The sequence below is a fragment of the Culex pipiens genome, chromosome 1, assembly GCF_016801865.2.
Source record: "Culex pipiens pallens isolate TS chromosome 1, TS_CPP_V2, whole genome shotgun sequence".
NCBI lineage: Eukaryota > Metazoa > Arthropoda > Insecta > Diptera > Culicidae > Culex > Culex pipiens.
In genome coordinates, this window is record NC_068937.1 from 84,500,036 (window position 1) to 84,524,935 (window position 24,900).

The window sequence follows — 24,900 nt, forward strand, 5'->3', positions numbered from 1 at the left end:
GGGTGTTTTGAGATACGGTCGTTTAAAGTTTTCAATTGCGCAATACAGGTAGAAAAAATAAATTAATCAACATTTCGATCACGGAAATAGACTCTACGTCCAATTTCCTTCAACATTGGGTCTAAGACCGACCCTCTAAGATTTGTGGTTCCTGAGTTATCACCGTTTGAATATAGGGGTTTTGCTCAAAAATCGGCAAAAAGTCGATTTTTTGGGAGGGTACAAAAATGGAGGGGGTGGTCCGATTTGGATGAAATTCGGGATTCTTGCATGTTTTGATAGTATCAACAGCCCTGCCAAATTTGAGCAGGATCGGAGAGGGTAATTTTCAAATGCTGTTCCGCTTCAGATGGAATGACCCATATGGGATAGTTATGTGAACATGGGCAATATATGTAGCACTCATTTGTTTGTTGACACTGATCTTGACGAAAAAAAATGAATTACCGTAAACTGGGGTGACTTTGATAGCCCGGGGTGACATTGATAGAAATTTGATTTGGCCACTAATTTTGATACATCCAATGTAAAAGTCACATTATTTGATATATGTTCGATAATAAGCTATCCCTTAAAACTTACATACTCAAAATTCTCAAAAATGTTTAGATATTAATTTGACGGGTATTTGAAAAACCTATCAAAGTCACCCGAGCTATCAAAGTCACCCCAGTTTACAGTAATCAAAATCTGCAAAGTCAAATGACTTAAGGAGACCTTTTGTGTGACTTTTTTTTTTAAATATTGAGGATAGGTATCGTGTAGGTAGTTTTAGTCTTATAAAAAGTTGAAAGTGTAGGTTAAAAGTTAAAAATGTGTCTGATTGTGTCCTGTAATTTTCCGTTGCATGCACGGATGCATACTAAATAGGTTGTACTCCTTACATTAGCTGGTCAACTGCTGCCACCCTCGGCAAGGGATAATGATCGAACGTTGCAAAGATCACCGCACCTGGACTGCAGCTCATGCTCCCCTGCTGTTCTGTGCGATGTTCTTTTGATGAAACACCTCGGACACCTCAGGTATAAATCATAAATTCATGGCTGTGCGTGGCACATAATAGGGCACATGTTCCCCCCAGAAGCGATAAAACGAATGTGTCCGCATCCAGTCGAGACTCAGAAAACTGTGCAGCGTTACCGTTGTGCTATTTTGTGCCACGTGCTACGTGAGAAAACAAACCGTGGCATAACTGGGAACAACGGCGATGACTTGGGTACCGTGAAATGTGCATGTGCACGACCATCGAATATCGGCCGTGGGCTCAACTCTATGGTACTTGTATAGACTAGTCAGTCAACGGGCTGCAGCTGGGATGCTTGAAGAGATGTGAATGCGATATCGAAGGGAACCGCTGCCGGCCACACTCCATACTGGCTGTTTGTTATGCAAGAGCCAATTCAGTACAACCGTATACACAAGGTACCATTCTTCGCCCAAGTGATTGGACACAGACCATTAAAGAATGATAAGCAATAATTTGAGCATAACGTTGCATTTTCACTGTTTAATAACTGTGTTGAACCAACAAGCTGAACAGCAGAATTGGAGCTTTTTATTTTGCTGTACCTAAAATTGCATTTCCCCATTGTAACACCAAAGAAGGAATTACATATTCCAGAGAAACATAGGAATTTTTATATTAAAACTTATTTTAAGTGATTTTCTAAGCAAACCTAGGTGAATAATCACACCACGAATGACAAGAACCACCATCATCGTCTAATTAGACTGTGAACTAGTGTCGATCTGATGCAGTGCATTGCAGCATTATAGCTATATAGCATGTCTAATTATTTCGCGAGCAAGATTGATGTTTGCCCCAGCCATTCAAGTTGTATAGCGCAGGAGCGAAGATAAATTGTTCTCCATTATTTGCGGGGAGTTTTAGATCGTTTCAGTCTTCCTGATGGAAACCGGGAACATTCGGTTCGTGGCGGCATTCGTGGGACTTGAAAGAAAGCATCATCCAGCTGTTTGTATGCGCTTCGGTACACATAAAAGCCTTAAATAGGCGGTAAGTGTATGATGCTCAGATGATCAACTAACTGTGGGTGCAATTGCACTGTTGAGCTATTTAAAAAATGCAACCGTCACTGCTGAAACAAGGTTAACTTGCAAGTTTAACTGTTCAACTACTTATAGTCAGTAACACGGAGAATGCATAAATTCTTTCCGAGTTGATCACGCTTGTTACTGAGTGGAGCGCAACAGGAAGTGCATCAGAGTGAATGACGAAGATGTTTTCGTTGTTTGCTTAAACAAATCTCTGTTTTTTCTGTTAGTTATTCACTCATCTTGAGCTCATTAACCAAAAATGTGTGTAAAATTCAAATTTTGAAACTACTACAGCAGAAGTCGAGAACGCGAATGCCAGAGCCTAAAATTTCACTCTCTGGCCCACATCGTGTGAACTTTTCATTTCTCTTAAATCTAGCTTAATGCACCGGGTTTGTTTGCCGCTTGATGCTTGAAAAAAAAAACATCACCACCACCAGTCAAACGTAGAACAAAAGAGAGAAAACTGGTGGAAAACTGTGATTGTCATTGTTGGCTTTATTGGAATTAATTAGCCGTGCTCTCGTATCTGCCACAATAGCAGAGCATGGCTGTAGCGTGCGCAGCTTATTTTCCTTTTGCGTAGTAAATTTTTGCTCATTAGTGTACTCGTGGCGAGCGTTGGCGAGAAATCATCGAAAAACTTCCGTTTATCTCGCAAGTCGCTACCCTCCATTGTGAATCGAAGTCAAAATTTTTTGGGAGGACTCAAAATGTAGAAAGACGAAGGTAAAAAACAGAAAAAAAATGTATATCAAAATATTATTATTTTGCAATATTTTAGGTTTCAAATACTCTATGATTTTTGAGTAAAAAACACGTTTTAGGCCAGTTTTGAGGATGCTTTATCTTTTTTTAGGAGCAAGTAGCATACGCTCTTTGGGAAAGTTTCAAATCACCTTTGAAGGTTAAAGGTTTTAATATAGCATGAAACGTGGATTTTTTAAAATCTTTAAAATCAGTTTTCCCCACACAAATTCCCATACAAAATTTAATCGTTTTGCGCAAGGTGAAGACTTAAGCAATCGTTCCCAACTTTTACGGATTTGTTTAGGATCCTGAAAGAAACTGATAAATTGTTGTGCTGGAAAATCGATTTTTCACCGTAATGAACCACTCTAGTGGACAATGTTTCCTATAATCTCAAATTGCCAGTATGTTTGAAACTACACTCCAAACCATGTGGTTTCAACTTTTTAACGCCGAACAAATTCGCAGCATTTCTCAAAAGACGATCTGATCACAGCCCTCATGCCTGCACCGAAGGCAAGTCAAGTCAAGCCAGGGTCGATTCTTTTCTGAAATCATACCTTATGCAGATATGTACACACAGCAGTTGAATCCCACGTTGCTGGAATGCTGTCCGGAGAGCTCGCCGTCGTCGTCCAACGCATGATTCGATCGCTGCTATTTGCTCTCTGCTAGCAAACCCGTCTGTATAGAAGACGACGATCACATTACGTCATCGCTCAAGGTGAGTTGAGGCCGTCGCCATTTTTTCAGCATCAGAGAGTGTTTTGCGGGTACGATAACTACAACTTGTGTTGAATAAATATTTCTTTCGAAGAACGAATAGTCAGTCATTCACACTTCATTGACTGTGAGTCATTTTTGGAGGGCTAAATCGAGAAGTAAGCACAACTTCTTTTGTCATTGCTTTATAATGGCATCGCATGTGCTCATTTGATGAAAAGCAAACTTTTGCTGTGATCACGCAGCATCACATCTTCAAGAGGCTCAAGTTAACTGTTACTCCGAGGAAGCAGACAACGAAGTGCCCCCTTCGGACCATGGAGGGCTGTATTTTGATCGCCTGCGGGCTTTTTGGTTACGAATCAATAGCCCCGGGGAGTGCGAGAAGTGCCAATTTTGACCGCATGTCCGTCCTTATGTAACTTGACCGGGTTACGATTTCGGGTCGGCAACATTAATGAAGTTTTATGAGGCTGGGAAAAGATCAAATTTAGAATGGATTGTAATCTTTGCCAAATTAGCAGATTTGTCTCTATGTCTGAATAGACAAACAAAACCTGTTCTATCAAACAGATTTGTTTGTACTACCGTGAACAGATTACCCAACTGATCTAGCTGATCAGCTGAACGTTTCTCTGTTGATGGTTTGCAATGAACGTGTAGGTATGCCTCTTTCATTGGCCAGCTCCTATACACCGGTACAGGTGATGCACATTAGTTTTCCAAGTGGGTAGTAACAAGCGTAGATATGGATGGGTGTCTATTTGGAGAACAACGAGATCTCCGCGCCGGCCGCCGACTCAAAAGAGCTTCTGGCATATCCGCCCGCCATCGACTGAGTGAGTGAGTGGTAAAAAAGTCACGTTGTGATTTTATTACTGCGACGCCCAAACAGGAAAGCATTTTCACGGCCACAATGTCAATGGCAAGATGTGCGTGTATTGTTTATGTATAGCAAAAAAGGGAAATCTAGGCATCAGGTTGAGCTTTGAAATTTGTCTCAACTTGTTATAGTTAAAGGCCTAAGGGGCCAGCCCAAATTTTTTGGTTTAATTTTCACAATTTTGACCGTAAAAAAACGATTGCCCATTTTTTCACGGTTTATTTTTGGCGGAATCGATTCTCAAATGTCCAGAGAACATAACTTTGACAAAAGTTTTTGTATGTAGATTTTATGTAATTTTTGAGTAAAAACTGGCCCAGCTTGCAGGCCGGATTGAATTTTGACGTAAAATGTAGATAAAAACGGAATGTAAAAATAGTTTTTCAAACTTTTAACAAATATTTTGTTTACTGGTCCGATTCCATCAATGAAATCATAAAAAATGGAAAATTGTTGTTTTAAGTGTAAATAAAGTGAAAATTGTGCCAAAAAGGTTGGATAGGCTTGACGTACAGTGCTAAAACAATAAATTTCAAATATGTTATAACAATTAATATTAAATTTCTGCCCAAAACTGAAGATTTATTTCAGTAGAATATTTTTATTTATTATCTTTCGATCCATTTCCAAGTCACCAAAGAATAATTTAGTACATAAAATTGGATTTGATTGATGGCATTCGTGTCTTGCGCTGTTTATTATTTTCATCTCAACAGATTACTGTTGCCTTTCTGTAGAAAAAAATGTCGAAGTGGTTTGCAAATAGGGAGCCTAAAAATCAGTGTTTTTCAATAAGTACATCAATAGAAAGATACTTCCAGATTAATTGAGTTATTTTCTATAGAAATAAAGCGGACTTCATTGTGAAGTAGAAGATATTTTCATCGTGAAACTTGATGATGTACTCCAACTCCGTTCAACGAGTTGATCAATCACACTCACCTCGTTTATCGTTCCCAGGAGAAGAAAGGTAGCAAAAAGTGCCCAAACCAAGCTTGCGTTTGGCCACACTTTCTGCTTCGGGTTTGCCCTATCATGGTTCAGGTTTCCCATCTTCACTTCACTTAGGTTTGGCCCAGAGTGCCGCCACCGTTGATGATGATACAATACTCTTTAATCCAGTTTCACACTCCCTTTTCTGCCTTCACACTAATTAAATTTCTCTTTCTGGGCGCACTGCAATGTGTTTTTTTTTTTCTCGAAACCGCTGGTAATCTTCATTCACACGATTTGCGATATTTTTTCCTGTATCACTAATTACTTCTGACTCACTTCTAGAGCTAAGTTGCTGAAATTCCAGCCATATTGCGGAAGTGACACTGCTGAAAAAAAATGACACAGAACAACCAGTTCATTACACGGCTCAACGGGCTCTCGGTGAGTGGGCGGATACTTGAGTGATTTGTGCGGGGCTAATGGTGTTCGAATCTTTAAGCATGACTACTCCAGGATAACGTTTCCAGGCCACATTCCGTTTGTTCGGCGATCCGTGACGGTCAATGAGAACGAGCGAGTACAACTGATAGCAACAAAAATGTTCGGTTTTGCAATTTAGTTTTTTTCCAGAATATATCCGATTAATAAAATTTGGTTTTAAAACTTGTTTTTTTTTCTTTTCATTTTTAACAAATTTTTGGTAGTCTTCAAAGGGTTAAGATATTTGCTGTGTTTGTAGTGAATGTCTGGCAGGCCTTCTTTTTCTCACGCATCAACGACCATAATTTTCGTGTTTTTTTTTTCGTTTACAGCCTCTGGATGCTCTAATTTGGGGGTGGTCAGCATTCGCCGACCACCTTTCGGCAAAAAGAAAAAAGTCGAATGCCCCCATAAAACTGCTGCTGTGAGCGCAGCTTACTAAACCCAGAAATGGCAAATATTTTACTTTTAATGCTAGGTTCCGCGTGGTGTTGGGCTGCACAATAAGCAATTTTTGTGAGGGTAAGTTGTGAAGTTCTTGTTTACAGTCGGCGCCGTCATCTACCGGGGTTGCACGAAGAGTTTTCTGCTGACGGTGATGGTGGCCACGGCGAGTCTCTAAACTTTGGCGCTGGACGATGGCGGTGACGGCGAGGTGGAAAAGCGTGAAAAGTAACAATTTAGTTGTCTCAAGCTTGGCTGTGCTTGAGATAAAACTAGAGTAAACTTTCTACTTAATATCTATACTTGGGGAAGAAAATTGTGATGAACTTTAGAAATTTACGAGTGAAAGCTAAAATTTACCAGAACTTTGCATAAACAAACTCTTTCTTTATTTTTTTAAATGATAAAATTTTCCAAATTGTGTTGTGAATCGTATCTCAAAATTCGTACTATATCTCTTTGAACTTTTCTCAGCAGCCATTTTCTTCACTCACTAGTGCAAGAGACTTCAACGGTCCATGCGCGGGAAACACTTTGCTCAAACCGCTCAAAATCGTACGCTGCATGGATGAGCTAACCAACCTTGAACTAAACTGGTTGGTGGCACGTATGTGGTCCAGCAACAACAAAAACGAAAAAAAAGAAAAACCAAAAACAGAACTCGATAGGATTATAATTAGTTGTTGGTGAAAATGCGATTCGCTGGTCACAGCTCGATTATAAAACCATTAAACGCATCGTAACTGATGGTGGCCCACATGGAGCGTCTGAGGGGTAGTCTAGTCGAGCGTTAGAGCTGCAATGTCAAAACTTAGTTCAAATTTTAAATTAACCTTCGGCAGTCGCACCATTTAAGGTGCATAAGTATCAAATAACTAAGGCGGTTTGTAAACCAAAGATACAGTATGTAAAAAAAGTATTTACACCCCTTGGGCACTATGCACATTTTGTTATGAAACATGTAAAAAATTTAAAGTTTGACAGGAACCTAGTACTACGTTTTGTTCAAAAACTCATGCCAAACATTTTGCCACAAAAATCTCATGAAAAGATGATTTCTATAAAAAGTTATATAACAAATACTATTATGAAAATAAAAAAGGTGCAAAAAAAGTATGTACACCTTTCAAAAAATTAACATAAATAATGTTATTTGTTGACAAATCACCATAAATCCAGTCTCCCAACTCCAAATAAGCATCCTTGACTGATTAAAAAAAGAATTTGGATTGAATATAAAGTTTACTAACTACTTAGTATAAAAGTTTATATAACTCTGGAAATTCTATATAAAACTTATCTAAACTTAATTTTGCAAACTTTTAATTCAACTAAATGTCAATATATTACCAAAGAATTGCTAAATAAACATTTTGGAGTGGGTATAACACCGTTTTGGGGGTATTTGTATCGATAGAATAGATTTTTTGTTGGAATTTCGTACCAACCCGGAATTACGTCGTAGGAAAATCCGCCGGCATCCGAACCGGTCCACAATTCACAAGTCAACCTATGTGGAATCGGAAAGGGCATAAAATTTCCGATCTTTTGATACCCAAACATCTAGGTTTTCTTTAAAACCTACGTTTTTAAATACCTGGGCAAAAAGTAAGTTTGATCCACGAGAACAAAAATTACGAAATTCCATACATTTTTGGCAGGTTGCTCAAACGAAACCATAACAACGTTTTTGCTTAGGTATTTAAAAACGTAGGTTTTAAAGAAAACCTAGATGTTTGGGTATCAAAAGATCGGAAATTTTATGCCCTTTCTGATGCCACATAGGTTGACTTGTGAATCGTGGACCGGTTCGGATGCCGGCGGATTTTCCTACGACGTAATTCCGGGTTGATACGAAATTCCAACGAAAAATCTATTCTATCGATACAAATACCCCCAAAACGGTGTTATACCCACTCCAAAATGTTTATTTAGCAATTATATGGTAATATATTGACATTTAGTTGAATTAAAAGTTTGCAAAATTAAGTTTAGATAAATTTTATATAGAATTTCCAGAGTTATATAAACTTTTATACTAAGTAGTTAGTAAACTTTATATTCAATCCAAATTCTTTTTTTAATCAATCAAGGATGCCTATTTGGAGTTGGGAGACTGGATTTATGGTGATTTGTCAACAAATAACATTATTTATGTTAATTTTTTGAAAGGTGTACAAACTTTTTTTGCACCTTTTTTATTTTCGTAATAGTATTTGTTATATAACTTTTTATAGAAATCATCTTTTCATGAGCTTTTTGTAGCAAAATGTTTGGCATGAGTTTCTGAACAAAACGTAGTACTAGGTTCCTGTCAAACTTTAATTTTTTTACATGTTTCATCACAAAATGTGCATAGTGCCCAAGGGGTGTAAATACTTTTTTTACATACTGTATATTCTGCTAATCGTGCTGGTCGTAGGAAAATAGCCCGTAATTCCATCGGACACCTAATGTTGACATATCATCGCTTTGACGCTGAATTACTGCTTCTAAAAAGCGTTTTATTCTGAAATCAAGTAATTGTGTCTTTTTCTTCAATTTCTTTTAAAAAATAACCTAAACATTTTTTATCTAGCATTACGCATGTTTTTATTTTGTATTTATAATTTTTATCGATTAATTGACTCCAGATAGTCATTTTTGCATAATTGGTTTCTATAAAAAGTTCTTTTAACAGAGTTGCTAAGTGGAAGTTTTGAAGATAAAAACTTCTAATGAAATTTGACTAGAGATATTTTTAAAAACGCTACCCACTTAGCTCTCATTTTCTATAGACAATATCTTGAGAACAATTGATCCTATTTTAAATGCAAAAAAAACATTGTTAAATTATCTCAAATTGTTGATTTTGTTTTTAAATTATTTTTAAAATCACGACTGACAAATGTTTGTCGTAATTTTGAAATGTTTGTGGTAATTTCAAATTTTCTAAAATAATTTTGTTGAAAAAATTTCACATCGTTTTTATTTTGAACATTGCAAACAGAATCAATAATTTGTTGGATTTCATCGATATAAAAATAAGGGATGATTCAGTGACAATTTTCCTTATATTTATTCTTTGCAAGGCAACCAGTAGTTAAAGAATTTTCTCAGCTTTTAGAAACGGACGAGAATGAAACCTGTTTTTAAATTGGAAAAACGATCGAGTGATCTTTCAACTGAAGTGAGGTTCAATGCAATGACTTTAAAAAAGTTTAAAAAGAATTTGGTGAATTTCTGTTAACTAAAACTAAATAATCATCATCACTGAGAAAAAGTTAAACAATGGTCAAAAAGAGTATTATTTTCAGGAAGATCAAAAATGGCATACATGGTTCGAAAAGTCAAAAAAGGGCAAAAATAGAAAGAATAAAATAATAAAAGATTTAACTGCTCAAGGTAGCTTTTTATTTACTTGTCGATTGATATTGCTCACATGCACACGTTGTTGAATTTGTTTTTGTTATAGATGGATTAACATCTGTAGAATTTACTTGCTAAAAATATCAAGCCTAGGTTGATGATTGAAACTTTAACCTTTAGGCACCATCCATAAACGTAACATTTCATACTAGTAAGCTAAATGGTTGAGATTTAGGCTATAATTCAAAACAACAGCGCCAGTTAACGATAGCCTCTTTCTCTTTCAATTCACAGTTCAATCAGTTTACTTGCCTACTCACAGCGAGAAGTTGAATATCAGTACAAATGATGCCGCTTCGCGTGGTTCGAATGAAAAGCGAGAAGCTTGTAACGTTTGCATCCACGGTTTGCGGTTTTGAATTACAAATGACCTTACGGTATTCCTCCAAAGGGTACCTGCGTATTGTGTTACAGGTTGAATGGAATATAATATGCAGCCGCAGATTTCCCTAAGGGAGAAAATACTATCGTAAAACTATGCCGAATTCTTTGCTGATCACTTGTTATAACTATACTATAGTATACCATTAGTATATTATCTGCTATATATAGCAGATTGAATTACACTAAACTAAAAGCTTTTCTCTGAAATTGTTTGGAGCTAATCATGGTTTGATTGTAAATGGTAATACAAGTCAAATGGATATATTTAGATTTTTTAATAAACAAAATTTCCAATTTTTGCTTTTTGGGTGTTTTTAAAACCGCCTTGAGTCAGGGGTATTCCAAAATACAAATAAAGCAAAACAAAGTTTTTTTTATAGAACCTTAAAAAAACTATAGATATTTAGTCTAAAGGATGCACAGTTCTGAATCTATTTTAAATAATATTGACAAAACAATATTTTTGTTCGAATTCGAACAGAATGTACTATAATGCTAAGCAAATTGTATTATATCAAATACTTGCATATTAAAATTTAATTGATCAAAATTCCAGACAAATTCAGTTCAGTTCTAAAACCGCGGTTCCTTGATGTGAATGTAACACAAATCCCAGACCTTCGTTGCCGCCGTCTAGAATCAAAACAATATGTACAACAAATTGCCTGCTCAAGAACACGTGTTCTACTTCATGTTCATTACCCTCACTTCAAACAATGCTTTCACTGAGGATGGATCTGAAATAGTTGCATCAACCGAGTTGTTGCTGGCTGACCAAAGCCAGTGAACAACAACTCCAACTCCACGATCATTTCAGCGTATGCATGTTTCCACCACCAATATTCATTATTGTCGTTATGCTTTGGTGCGCAAAAAATCCGCAAGAAGTGCGTGCTTTTGTATGAGTGTGGTTACCTCGCGGATCGTCTTCTTCCGATGATGCGGGGGTTGGGTTAATTAGCACTGTGGTCGTTATATAGCCGTCCATGCTAAAAATGGTTTCACTTTCAGTTTCAGTATGGATTTTGATTCCGCTTGATGAGCGGTGAGCTAGGTTCAATTGGTTTTTGGTAAGTTTCACAAAAATTTTGACCATGATTTATTAGGTGACTGAACTTTGAAAAATCAACCTTTTCGAAAATCAACAATACTTGTTTCGAAATGAAAAAAAATACAAGCAGCTAAAGTGGATAAAAAGTATGGTACCTACCCAATTAATCAATTGTCAGTGCAGTAATTACCAGTAACCCTGTAGGTACCCGTTACGCATTCGATTAGTCGTGTGAAACTATGCTCATTCCTCCACGCTAGACAGTCAACCAAAGCAGGCCACCCGGATGACACATTACGTCATATCGTATAAATTAAAGCACGCACACAGACACACACGTTTGTTGTTGGTGCACGAAGGCATGTGGGGTTCGCTCGTGGCTCGCAGTTTCGCCATTTATGGAGACGCTTTTCCGCTCGATGCCCACAGCAGTGCTTGACGGGTTGTTGCAGCACTTTTCTTCGGCGAATCATTCAACCAAACTGAGCCGAAAATCGTCAACCGTGTTGCTGTAAATTCGCAATATGTTATGCTGTACAGTTGGGTAAAATTGTTTTCTGAACGCGTGTGTATATAATAATTACAGGTAATGTATCATGAATTATCATCACTTGATTGATAATGATCTATTGAACGAACATGAGCAGTTCTCTACGGAATCGGTCTTTTTTCTTTAATTTTATTTTTTGTATTTTTTAATCCGGCTGAAACTTTTTTGGTGCCTTCGGTATGCCCAAAGAAGCCATTTTGCATCATTAGTCAGTCCATATAATTTTCCATACAAATTTGGCAGCTGTCCATACAAAAATGATATGTGAAAATTCAAAAATCTGTATCTTTTGAAGGAATTTTTTGATCGATTTGGTGTCTTCGGCAAAGTTGTAGGTATGGATATGGACTACACTGAAAAAAATGAGACACGGTAAAAAAAAATTTGGTGATTTTTAATTTAACTTTTTGTCACTAAAACTTGATTTGCAAAAAAACACTATTTTTAATTTTTTTCATTTTTTGATATGTTTTAGAGGACATAAAATGCCAACTTTTCAGAAATTTCCAGAATGGGCAAAAAATCTTTGACCGAGTTATGATTTTTTGAATCAATACAGATTTTTTCAAAAAATCGAAATATTGGTCGCAAAAATTTTTCAACTTCATTTTTCGATGTAAAATCGAATTTGCAATCAAAAAGTACTTCAGTGAATTTTTGATAAAGTGCACCGTTTTCAAGTTATAACCATTTTTAGGTAACTTTTTTGAAAATAGTCGCAGTTTTTAATTTTTTAAAATTAGTGCCCATGTTTGCCCACCTTTGAAAAAAATATTTTTGAAAAGCTGAGAAAATTCTCTACATTTTGCTTTATTGAACTTTATTGATACGACCCATAGTTGCTGAGATATTGCCATGCAAAAGTTAAAAAACAGGAAAATTGATGTTTTCTAAGTCTCACCCAAACAACCCACCATTTTCTGAAGTCGATATCTCAGCAACTCATGGTCCGATTTTCAATGTTAAACTATGAAACATTCGTGAAATTTTCCGATCTTTTCGAAAAAAATATTTTGAAAAATTTAAAATCAAGACTAACATTTCAAACGGGCCAAACATTCAATATTACGCCCTTTTAAAATGTTAGTCTTGGTTTAAAATTTTTGAAAATATTTTTTTCGAAAAGATCGGAAAATTTCACGAATGTTTCATAGTTTAACATTGAAAATCGTACCATTAGTTGCTGAGATATCGACTTTAGAAAATGGTGGGTTGTTTGGGTGAGACTTAAAAAACATCAATTTTTCTGTTTTTTAACCTTTGCATGGCAATATCTCAGCAACTATGGGTCGTATCAACAAAGTTCAATAAAGCAAAATGTAGAGAATTTTCTCAGCTTTTTAAAAATATTTTTTTCAAAGGTGGGCAAACATGGGCACTAATTTTAAAAAATGAAAAACTGCGACTATTTTCAAAAAAGTTACCTAAAAATGGTTATAACTTGAAAACGGTGCACTTTATCAAAAATTCACTGAAGTACTTTTTGATTGCAAATTCGATTTTACATCGAAAAATGAAGTTGAAAAATTTTTGCGACCAATTTTTCGATTTTTTGAAAAAATTTGTATTGATTCAAAAAATCATAACTCGGTCAAAGATTTTTTGCCCATTCTGGAAATTTCTGAAAAGTTGGCATTTTATGTCCTCTAAAACATATCAAAAAATGAAAAAAATTAAAAATAGTGTTTTTTTGCAAATCAAGTTTTAGTGACAAAAAGTTAAATTAAAAATCACCAAATTTTTTTTACCGTGTCTAATTTTTTTTCAGTGTAGTCCATATCCATACCTACAACTTTGCCGAAGACACCAAATCGATCAAAAAATTCCTTCAAAAGATACAGATTTTTGAATTTTCACAAATCATTTTTGTATGGACAGCTGCCAAATTTGTATGGAAAATTATATGGACTGACTAATGATGCAAAATGGCTTCTTTGGGCATACCGAAGGCATCAAAATAGTTTCAGCCGGATTAAAAAATACAAAAAAAATCGAATGACCGAAATCTCAGAGAATTGCTCACATGTCAAGTTTCATAATGACGCTTAATTAGATGTGTATACATTTTGCAATTTAGAAAAAAAATGGTCCACGTGGTTTATTGATGATCGATTATGTCAATGGTCACAATGCTTACCCAGTCTATTAATATTCCATAAAAACAGATTATTATCGAGAGAATCTTTTTTGGGAATACCGTGGAGAATTTACTTTGTCCTCTTAAGAAGTGTAACAAAATCATTTCTCTCTTTTTTATTGTTAATTAAAGTGGCATTTGCTGAAAACAACTGTGCCCTTTCTTTGGCGACGTGCGTTATTCTAACTATTGTTCAATCTTTTCCGTCGATCCTAAAAGATTTAATATACTGACAACGAAACATAAAAGCTCGATTTTCAAACTGTTGCTGTTTGAAGAAAATATACAGCTATACATTTGTACATCATTATTTTTTCAGTGAATTTTGAGGCTGATGCAAACATGAGACTCTCCAAATTTTAGTCAGTCTGTTGGAATGGGCTTTTCACAGACAAAGTGGTTTTTAAATGTATCGAAATTGTATGCTGACTGGAATTGAAATTTTAACAATTGTTATAAGTCTTACGCCTGAGCCAATTTAAATTTGATTAATTAGGTTTGTGATCAGGAAAATCACTAAAATCTGCTTTAATACAAACCAAAAATTAAGCATTTATCAATCATGTAACCGACCTTAACAGTTTATTTTCAAAAACAAAAGATTATATTACCTTAAAAATGTTTAAAAATTTAAAGTGAAATAAAGTTGAGAAAAATAAGATTTTTTTCGCATTTTCCAACAATTTGTAGGACTAAATAGTACCTACAATCATTTTGATGAGAAATCAGTCTTTGTTACAAGTGCACGGCGTGGCTGATCAAAATATTATAACCTGAGATACCCCATCTGAAACTTGTACGTTAAGGCCTGGGTGCTGAATAGACAGAATGCGTAACGTGATTTTCGAAAGCTCCCCATTGCTCCCCACTAATACAACTGCACTACAGCTGTAAACATAAACAAAGTACACTCAAACCCCGATGGTTTGACACCAACTGTTGTCAAACGAACGGGGTCACGTTTTAGTTTGACACCCCTTTTACACGGAGTTCACACACACTACTAAACGTTTGTTTTGATAGTGTGCGTGAGCGCCGTGTAAAAAGTGACAGTTCGTCACTTTTTAGTTTGACTTTGACCAACCAACGGGGTACAAACTAAAAAAGGGTCAAACGAAAAAGTGACCAACCACCGGGGGTTGAGTGTAGAAGGCTATGCTCAAGCTCAAGCGTGACATATTTTTTGCTGCTCATGTGAATTGTTTCGAAACTTTTTGGATCTGTTAATGTTAAAGTTTTCGCTAAAAAATTAAGTGCTTCGCACTTTTTTTGTTTGTAGTCTATTTGTATCTATTTGCTTTCCACTAGATGAAAAATTATGTCAGAAGTGGGTGGAATTTTGTGAATCAGAAGAGCAACCGAATAGAAGTTCCGAGATTATGTATCTTTTAGTGGTAGTGATAATATCGGAGTAAGATTATTCTATAGTATTTGGCAGGTGCCATTCATAGTTATTAATAATTCTTCGCTAACATTTCAAAACGAGTCATAAACATTGGTTTTGCGTGAGACATAGCGCTTATTGAAATGTTAGCGACGAATTATGCCAATCGCGATTTCATCCGTCTTCTTAAAATATGTTGACTTTGAATACCTCAAAAGCTCGACGCCATCAACTTTTTTTATTCCTCAAAATAAATTATAGATCGAACACAATACTTGCCACTTCTTGCTATCATTTTGCGAACAGTAAATTGGTTCCGCTTTGACAGTTCTAAATTGAGGCCGTTTTGCGAACCACTATTCTGCACCCAGGTTAAGGCCTGTAAACCACAGCATTTTACGTACAAGTCTCTCATAGGGTATCTCGGGTTATAATATTTTGCTTCAGCCACGCTGTGCACTTGTAACAATCAGAATCTGTTTAAATAGGGGAAGGTGGGCCAAGTGTCACAAGCTAAGGAAATGCTCGTTAAAACCCATTAAAACGTAAATAAATCGTAAATAACCAACTTGTTCCAGGTCTTGACTATGACTTTGATAGAACAAGTTTCAAAAAATCCTGTTTTGTACTATGAAAAACTATTTCAAAATTATTGTGGATTTCAGAGATTTTTAGACAATCGTGCAACTTGTGGAAAGCTTTCCGACCAACGTTGCCAGATTATTTTATGGGAAATCTGTATTTTCTTAAAAATTAATCTGTATTTTATCTGTATCATGTCAAATTCGAAGCCATAGAAGATTTTTTTAGATTTTTCACAAAAGATTTAAGCTTTTTAATCATATTAAAGCATAATTCAATTAATAAATTATTGAAATTTTCAAATTGAATCATTTTTTAAAAATCTGTATATACAGATTTTTGTGATTTTTGGGATCAAAAAATCTGTATAATACAGATTTATCTGTATATCTGGCATGGCTGTTTCCGACAAAGTGCACACCTCAAACTACAGCAGAAAAAAACTATCCAAGACACACACACCCTAGTTTGAAACTGTTCTAAAGTGGTCGAAAGAAACAAAGCTCAGTCGAGACACGCACCACTCTAGGCGAGAGGGGGGGGGAGAGGGGGGGGAGAAGGGGTAGGATTTCAAGTGTGCAAATATTTGGTGTGCAAATATTATTTGCAAGAGTGGAGAATTTGGTGCAAAGTGTGCAATACTGATTTTCCGTACATTCCACGCAGCTAGTGGGGCAAGACGAACAACCCATTTAGGTAAGAGGAACAATGCATGAAACAACATGTTAATTTGCTAACAATTGAACTGTTATCACTAAAACACATCAGATAAGAATTTATTTGAATCGTTACTTTAATTTTTAGATGAAATAATAATATTTTACTAATATTTTGATCGTTTTTACAAAAAAAAAATTACTTTGATGATAAATAGTAATTTTTTATAATATCACTATATTTTGTATAGAATTTATTTCCCAATTAAATATGTTGTTGCAGCAATTCGTATTTTTTGTTTCATACTTAAAATCCATATGGTACAGCTGAACCAGATTTTTTAAATGCTCCCAACAAGAATAACCAAATAATAAATTATACTTTATAAAAGGTGCATCTTTGGTAGGTACACTACTGATCTAGAAAAAAAATGAAAATTGGCATTTTGAAAAAAGAAACTTAAAAACGAGCCCTAAGTCTTGTTTTGGGCTTTCCAAATGTTATAAGAAAACAAAGGATTTGAAAAAAAAACACCATTCAATCTTGTGTCCCGTGGCGTTTACGTCGTTTCGGCGGTTATTTGGAAGTAGAATTACCTAATTGCATTGATAGTAACAATTTCTCATATTGAAAATATTGGAAATTGTAAGAATAACGATCGTACGAGCGATTGTTCCTCTTGCCTCAATTTCCTCTACAAATATTCAATAGACGCTGCCGGTACGTACCGCTGCTACCTTAACGACGGCGACTTCTGGACCGAATCCGTTCGGCCGGCGAGCGCTCGCGTACAGGTGGACACCGGTTCTCCGGAACAGTGTCGACGGTGGTGGTGGTGGTGTAGATCACGGCTGGAATCTCAGGCCTTCCCTCTTTGACGCAATCGGGCGACCGCTTCTTACGACCTTACGGTCCGAGCGTGCTCCTTGGTGTTGATGGCCACCCTGGCCAGAGCAAAACGACGATCCTTGACGGGTTAGACTAGAGAGCCTGGATCTCGACCAATCCTTTGTCTTATGCTCGTTTGGTACCTCCGTTTGACAGTTCTCGTGCTTCGATTGGTACTTTTGGTTTGAGATGTCCGTTCTCTAATAAGATCCAGGCTCTCTAGGTTAGACGTAGGGGAGCTGGGGGTAAGACGGCCAGGCGGGGTAAGACGGCCACCCCACTGTTTTACTAAATAAACTAATGAATATTACTAAAATGTTTAGCTATACTGTTCCTCATGCTAAATAATGCATATGGAGTCACCTTTGCAAAAAATATTGTTTGAAATAGTATAAAAATAGCTCAAAATAAACAAATAATTTTTGAACTTGAAACTGGATGTAATATTCATGAATTACAACTTAGGCATTTTTGTTAGATAACAATATGTTTTCCTGTCTTCAAATATTTTTTCATGTTAAATTGAAGTTTTCCCTAGATTATGTCACTCGAAAAAGTTTAAAAAATGCGATGAGCTATTTACAAAAAATGTTTAAAAAAATTATTTATTTGGGGGCAAGACGGCCACCTCCTCCGGGGGTAAGACGGCCACCCGTAATTTGTAGATTTTATTTGATATGGGTAATTCTCCGCCAACTCACACAGCAGTTGCCCCGACCCCTCTTCGATTTGCGTGAAACTTTGTCCTAATGAGTAACTTTTGTCCCTGATCACGAATCCGAGGTCCGTTTTTTGATATCTCGCGACGGAGGGGCGGTACGACCCCTTCCATTTTTGAGCATGCGAAAAAAGAGGTGTTTTTCAATAATTTGCAGCCTGAAACGGTGATGAGATAGAAATTTGGTGTCAAAGGGACTTTTATGTAAAATTAGACGCCCGATTTAATGGCGTGCTCAGAATTCCGAAAAAACGTATTTTTCATCGAAAAAAACACTAAAAAAGTTTTAAAATTCTCCCATTTTCCGTTACTCGACTGTAAAAAAATTTGGAACATGTCATTTTATGGGAAATTTAATGTACTTTTCGAATCTACATTGTCCCAGAAGGGTCATTTTTTCATTTAGAACAAAATTTTTCATTTTAAAATTTCGTGTTTTTTCTAACTTTGCAGGGTTATTTTTTAGAGTGTAACAATGTTCTACAAAGTTGTAGAGCAGACAATTACAAAAATTTTGATATGTAGACATAAGGGGTTTGCTTGTAAACATCACGAGTTATCGCGATTTTACGAAAAAAAGTTTTGAAAAAGTTGGTCGTCATCGATCATGGCCGTTCATGGTCACCCGCGACAGACACGGACGACGAAACAAAGAGAAACGCAAAAAGTAACTTTTTCAAAACTTTTTTCCGTAAAATCGCGATAACTCGTGATGTTTATAAGCAAACCCCTTATGTCTATATATCAAATTTTTTATAATTGTCTGCTCTACAATTTTGTAGAACATTGTTACACTCTAAAAAATAACCCTGCAAAGTTAGAAAAAACACGAAATTTTAAAATGAAAAATTTGGTTCGAAATGAAAAAATGACCCTTCTGGGACAATGTAGATTCGAAAAGTACATTAAATTTCCCATAAAATGACATGTTCCAAATTTTTTTACAAAATTTTTTTCTTCTAATTTAATATTGTTTACATAATTTTGATTTACTTATTCTAATCGAAATACACAAACTAATTATTTTGCATCAAATTGTGTTTGTTTTGTAGTAAAAATTCACAGTTTTTCATAAAATGTGGTCGCAATAATATGAAATTCACTTAGCAAAAATATGAAAATTTTTAAACAGCATTTTTTCATATTTGAAACCTGATTTTTTTCAACCAAAATAGTTATGATGTTCAGAGAAGTCTGTTCAACTAACCATGTAGGTATTTGGGTGGATTTAGCAAAGTTATTATGTTAATTTATAGCACTGGCCGTCTTACCCCACATGGGTGGCCGTCTTACCCCGCGTATTTCATTTATATACGATTTCAATTATTTTTTTAAAATTGCTGAAAAGTATTGATAATTGGTTTTTAGACCAACTAATTTATGTCATTTCTATAATGGACTAGTAGTAGAACAATATGTAAGTAATTTGAGATCAAAATAATCTGTTGTGTAAATTTTATTAGACTTCTCCCTTAGGGTGGCCGTCTTACCCCCATCTCCCCTAGCAGCTGGCTCCTCCGCTCTCACTGCTGCTAGACCGAGAGTGTTTCAATATGGAGGTTTTTATGTAAAATTGTATGGGGAATCGATTCCCACTATGAGCTTTTGAAAATTTTGACGTTTAGACCACTTTTCAAAAAAACAGTTTTAGTAAATGATTTTTGTATTTTTTTAGAAGGGACATACCATCCTGCATTTTTCGTCAGTCGTAACATCTTAGGCTATTTCCTCAAAAATTTTGAACGAAAAAAAATCGTGACAACACCTTTAAATTTAAGTTTTAGACTCAAAAATCGAAAAATCTCATAGAAGTGGCGTGTATTTTTGTTTCAATGTATTTTTTTCAGAAAGCCCGTCCAATTTCCTACAAGTTTGTCTTTGACCACTTTTTGATACGACGCAACGGCTTCGAGATACAGTAATTTTTAAATTGCAAAATACAAAAATATTTAAATACCTTACGCCCTTCTCAAATGTTATTTTCGAGTACTATTGGCTCCATATACAAAAAAATGGCTTATATAGGCCTAGGATAACATGTCTAAAAAGTTTCATTGAAATCGGAGAGGGTCGGGTACAAAAGTACCAGAAAAATTCCTGATTTGAGCTGGAATTGCTCTATATTAAAGTAAATGGCAAGTATTACGTGCAGATTTCCTCATTTATTATTTATAAGACCGATAAACAAAGTTGTACTAGAACAACACGTAACATTAAACTAAAAATTTAATATATTCAGTTTCCTTGAAACAAAATTAGCTTTGTAAGATTCTTCCTGACTGTTGGTTTAAATTCAATTACACTTGTAGAATACTCAGTTAATTAACATTTAAACATAATTCAACAACGAGTTTGAACAACATATTTCGATGATTATTCATTGCATCCTGTTCTAAAATGTGATTTGCTAGTATTTACACCAACAAAACCGCATTTATAGAAAAAAGAAAGCAAGCTGAATAAATGTCAACAGTGACATTGACATAGTCAAACATACGTGTGCTACATGTTCCTTAAATATTAAAGTTCAAATCTGAGATTAAATGTACATCTTTAAAAAAAAACTACAATTGCTACAAGTTATTTGAATATTATTTAAAGTTCAAATCTGAAATTAAATGTAAATCGCTTGAAAAAAAAAACTTGGTGATTAAAAAAAAAGTCATTATTTTTTGCAATTCATGTGCGTACAACATTTTCAAAAACCTCGCTGCAAAAACTTGGTTCGATCTTGGTTCGATTTTGACTTCACTCGCTTTGTATGTGGATGACAGTCGTGACGTATCCGTGAAATTTACGCTCTACGTTCAAGCTTGTTGATCGCACACTTGCCTGGTTTGGAATAGACCGATGGCGGTCTTTCCAGATTCCTCTAAGCCTCCGATGCCAGTGACACGGCATGACGTCACAGAGGGAGGTCTCACCACCCTCTGGAGTCGTTCCATTTTCCACCCACCGGAGATGGATTCTGTTGTTTGTTATTTGTATTCTTGTTGGTAGTTTGGTCCCACCTTGTTGTAGTATTGTATTAGTGTGTTAACATATTGTGTTTTCTACTAGCTGGCATATAATATTCATCATTTCCCTGTTTCCCTACTAACCATAACCTCAAAGATCGTGAACGTTCGTATTTAAATATTTATAAATTAAGGAAACCTGTAACAACGGTTACAAGTGCGTGGCCGAATGGTTACGCTGTCCGCTTTGTAAGCGGATGATTCTGGGTTCGATTCCCATCTGCTCCAAACTTCCATCGGATGAGGAAGTAAAATGTCGGTCCCGGCCTTGGATGTTAGGCCGTTAAGTCATTCCAGGTGTAGGAGTCGTCTCCATGCCATAAGTACAAACAACACACCAAACCAAGCCTACTTCGGTGGAATCGCTGGCGGCGGTTGGACTCGCAATCCAAAGGTCGTCAGTTCAAACACTGGAGTGGAAGGTTCCTTGGAGTAGAAAGAGGTTTGGGTGCTCTCCCCATTCAAGCCATCGGACTTGCAATAGAGACCACAAAAGACCCGGGGGTCGTTAATGTGGATGGTTTGATTTGATTTGACTTTTCAAATGTTGCACAAACTTGTTCCATGAACTTCTTATTATTAAATTTTTGTGAAGTAAAAACATAGCTAATATATATTGTCGCAGTATCGAGATTTTTGCAATATGATAAATAACGACTCAAAATAACAATTTAAACTTTTTTCATCCTTTTTAAGGTCAACTGTAAATTTAAATTGAAGATATATTTACAGTTATCAGGAAAACCGGAGTATTCACAATTGGCGAACCTTAACTTTACAAAGATTACCGCTCCAGAGTTTTTTTTCCAAAATATAATTATATTGAGGTTGACGTGAAACATAAATTGACATCGCTTTGGCATAAAAAAAAAAGAAATTACCTTGAAAATTAACATACTGCCCATGATCGCATAAATGTCCCATATGCAAAAACAGCAAGCTGAGAAAAACGCAAGGCAAGTTTGTCCCACACATAAGGCTACGTGTTAAGTTCAGACGAAAAAACTGGATTTTCTCCCGATTTCTAGAACAAAATACTGGATGTTATAGGCTCTTTAGAAAGAGCACACGATTTTGAACCAAACTGCATCAATAACTCAAAAGTGATGAAAATGCATATGGGACATTTATGCGATCATGGGCAGCATAGGTACTTAAAATTAAAAAAATGAGAATTGCTATGCTCAAGAGAAGATATGGAATTTTAAGTGGTCGAAGTGGTTAAGTGATATCGAAGAAACGGAAGCAAATATAGAGAAATCTCTTTATACGCGGTGGCGTTACGCTTTTAATTTCGTCGATTTCTCTTAACTCATACAATATTTTTGCAATCTTCAAAAAGCGTTTTGTAGATCTGAACAAAATCTACAAATTGCTTTTAAAAGATTGCAATAATGTTGCGTCGTTCCAGAGAAACCGACAAATTAGAAAAACGTAACGTATCGCGTAAAAAGAGGTTTCTCTGTATCCCAAATCTGTTTAATGCATCTTGTAGGGTTTGTTTGTTTGATTGGTTGGTTTTTTTTTTTATATATGACTCCCTTGTGGACCACCGATCAGTGAGGTACTCCTGGATATTAGCTCCTGAAAAGTGCTTTAAAAGTGCAAAAAATGCTTCACGGCAAGAAAAAGAGGCGGTCCTCACCAGCAGGATCGGCAGATTTGAAGAAGCTAAAGAATGCCGAAGCGCTACCTGCAAAGCCAGGCAGTTTGAGCAAGGACGCTCAAAATTCGTCTGGAAACCAGTTCGCTACCCTCCCTGTGGACGTGAGCGAGAAGGAAGAATTTGAACGACGGGAAAAGTTGCCACCCATTTTTGTGAAAACATCGTCATCGGATTCGGTGCGAAAGTGGCTGACCGGATTTATCAAATCTGGTGCTTTACGAGCTTCGATTCGCTTGTGTGCTGATGGGCTCAAAATTCTGTTACCTACCAGAAAGGATTACAACTACGTTCGGGATTTCCTGAACAACACCAAGATTGACTACTACAGCCATGACGATCCAGGTAAACGCCCCATGAAACAGGTCCTCCGTGGCCTGTACGACATGGATGTGAGTGTGCTGAAAGAAGAGCTCAAAACTCTTAAGTCTTCAAGATGACGAGACACAACAAGGACATCAAGTATCGTGATCAACTGTACCTGATTCATCTCGAGAAAGGATCGACATCGCCGTCTGAGCTGAAAGCAGTTCGGGCAATTTTCAACATCATCGTGACTTGGGAACGTTATCGTCCAGTGCATCGTGACGTGACACAGTGTTCGAACTGCTTGCAGTTTGGGCATGGTGGAAGGAACTGTTTCATCAAGAGTCGTTGTGCAACCTGCGGAGGTGAGCACAAAACTCATGCTTGCGAAACAATCAACGAGAACATCGAAGCGAAATGCTTCAATTGCGGCGGCGACCATTCGACCAAGAATCGAAGCTGCCCAAAACGTGCTGAGTTTGTAAAAATTCGGCAGGAAGCGACGACGAGGCACCAACCAAATCGTCGCAAAACACCACCAGCATACACGGACGTGGATTTTCCTGCTTTGGCGTCGCCAGTAGCAGGATCTGTTCGAGTGGTTCCAAATCTGCAGCCATTGCCGTTGAATCAGCGGCAAAAAGTTGCAGAGAATACAATACTTCCAGGCTTCAGTCAGCAACCGAGGGAAAACCAACCACAAGATCTTCTGAACATTTTCATCGAGATGACAACAACTCTGCGTGGTTGCAAAACTCGCCAGGAACAAGTAAGAACGCTTGGAGCATTCATCTTAAAATACAGTTCGTAGTTTACTCGTTCTAATGATTTTGAATATTTCAATGAATTTATTTTTTTTAGTTTTAAGTTAGGATTAGTTGTTAAAGTGATTTTTTTCTTTTTTACCCAAATGTATTCGATTCAATGCAATAATGTAAATCAATTTGAAGTAAATAAAATAATTGTGATCAGTTAATAATAAAACGAAAAATACAACAAAGATGAAGAGCATTAGGCCATACCACTTAGCATGTAAAAGAAATGTAATTATTATAAGAAAGTTCAATAAAGACATATTTAATTTCAAAAAAAAAATTATAAAGACCGAATTACGCACATCCAACTTGATGTTGGAACATTCACTTACTCCATTCGAAGTTAGGCTCGGTTTGTCTTTATTTTTCTTATTCTGCTATTCTGATTATTTCTTTTTTTATGGAGTAGGGCTACATACCCTCTCATATTTTCATCGATCTTTAAATTTTTCATTTAAACTGCAGCACGTGCCAGTGAGCCAGGCAGTGCTTGTTACAGTAGCGTGACCAGGCTCTGTCAGAAAGAGGGCATACGCATAGGAAATATTTTCATTACGGTGTTTGTGAATAATCCCTCGGACAAATTTAGAACAAATTTCTGTCGAAGGGAGGGGGGGGGGGGCACGGGTCCCCCAGGCCCCCCCTGGTACCGCCAGTGGTTTTTTTTAAAGTATAACAAAACATCAAGAAGCGGTTCATGGAACAATCAATATCAATATCAATAAGCGTGCGTTTCAGTATGGATTGTTTTCTGAGATAGCATAATCTTCAAAACTAAAATTAAATTACATCTCAATTAAAGGTTGTTAATCTCTTACAGCTCATCTTCAAATTTAAAGGATACCCGTTAAAGTTCGGTAATCCTCGAATGTAGCTTCTCCTTATAAGTGAGTTTTAATCTCTTCCATCCACACATTTCAATTCAGAACGTTCTTCTGCTTCATTCTCGAAACGCACGAATCACTTGAAGCGACAATGACGAAAATACACCTCTTCAGATCGCAGACTGGCAAACCAGTTCGACTTGGTTCGCCAATTTGTGCGCTTCAAGAAGGCACATTTTCCT

At 36.3% G+C, this 24,900-nt stretch overlaps 1 protein-coding gene and 1 long non-coding RNA gene across 6 annotated transcripts in view; one reads left to right on the plus strand and one right to left on the minus strand.

Moving 5' to 3' along the window:
* Positions 1-24,900, minus strand: part of LOC120424944 (uncharacterized) — a 39,667-nt gene that overhangs the window by 14,383 nt on the left and 384 nt on the right. For 3 of the 5 annotated variants that reach the window (XM_039589250.2, XM_039589248.2, XM_039589253.1), the window contains exon 2: positions 5,357-5,736. In XM_039589250.2, coding sequence (XP_039445184.1) covers positions 5,357-5,467 — 111 coding nt within the window. In that variant the 5' untranslated portion in view covers positions 5,468-5,736. The remainder of the gene's footprint in view (positions 1-5,356; positions 5,737-24,900) is intronic. The other 2 variants (XM_039589251.2, XM_039589249.2) reach the window with 1 other exon arrangement.
* Positions 488-5,316, plus strand: LOC120424949 (uncharacterized). The gene is made up of 3 exons (XR_005606445.2): positions 488-761; positions 890-1,022; positions 1,082-5,316. It is a non-coding gene; the product is annotated as an uncharacterized LOC120424949 (long non-coding RNA).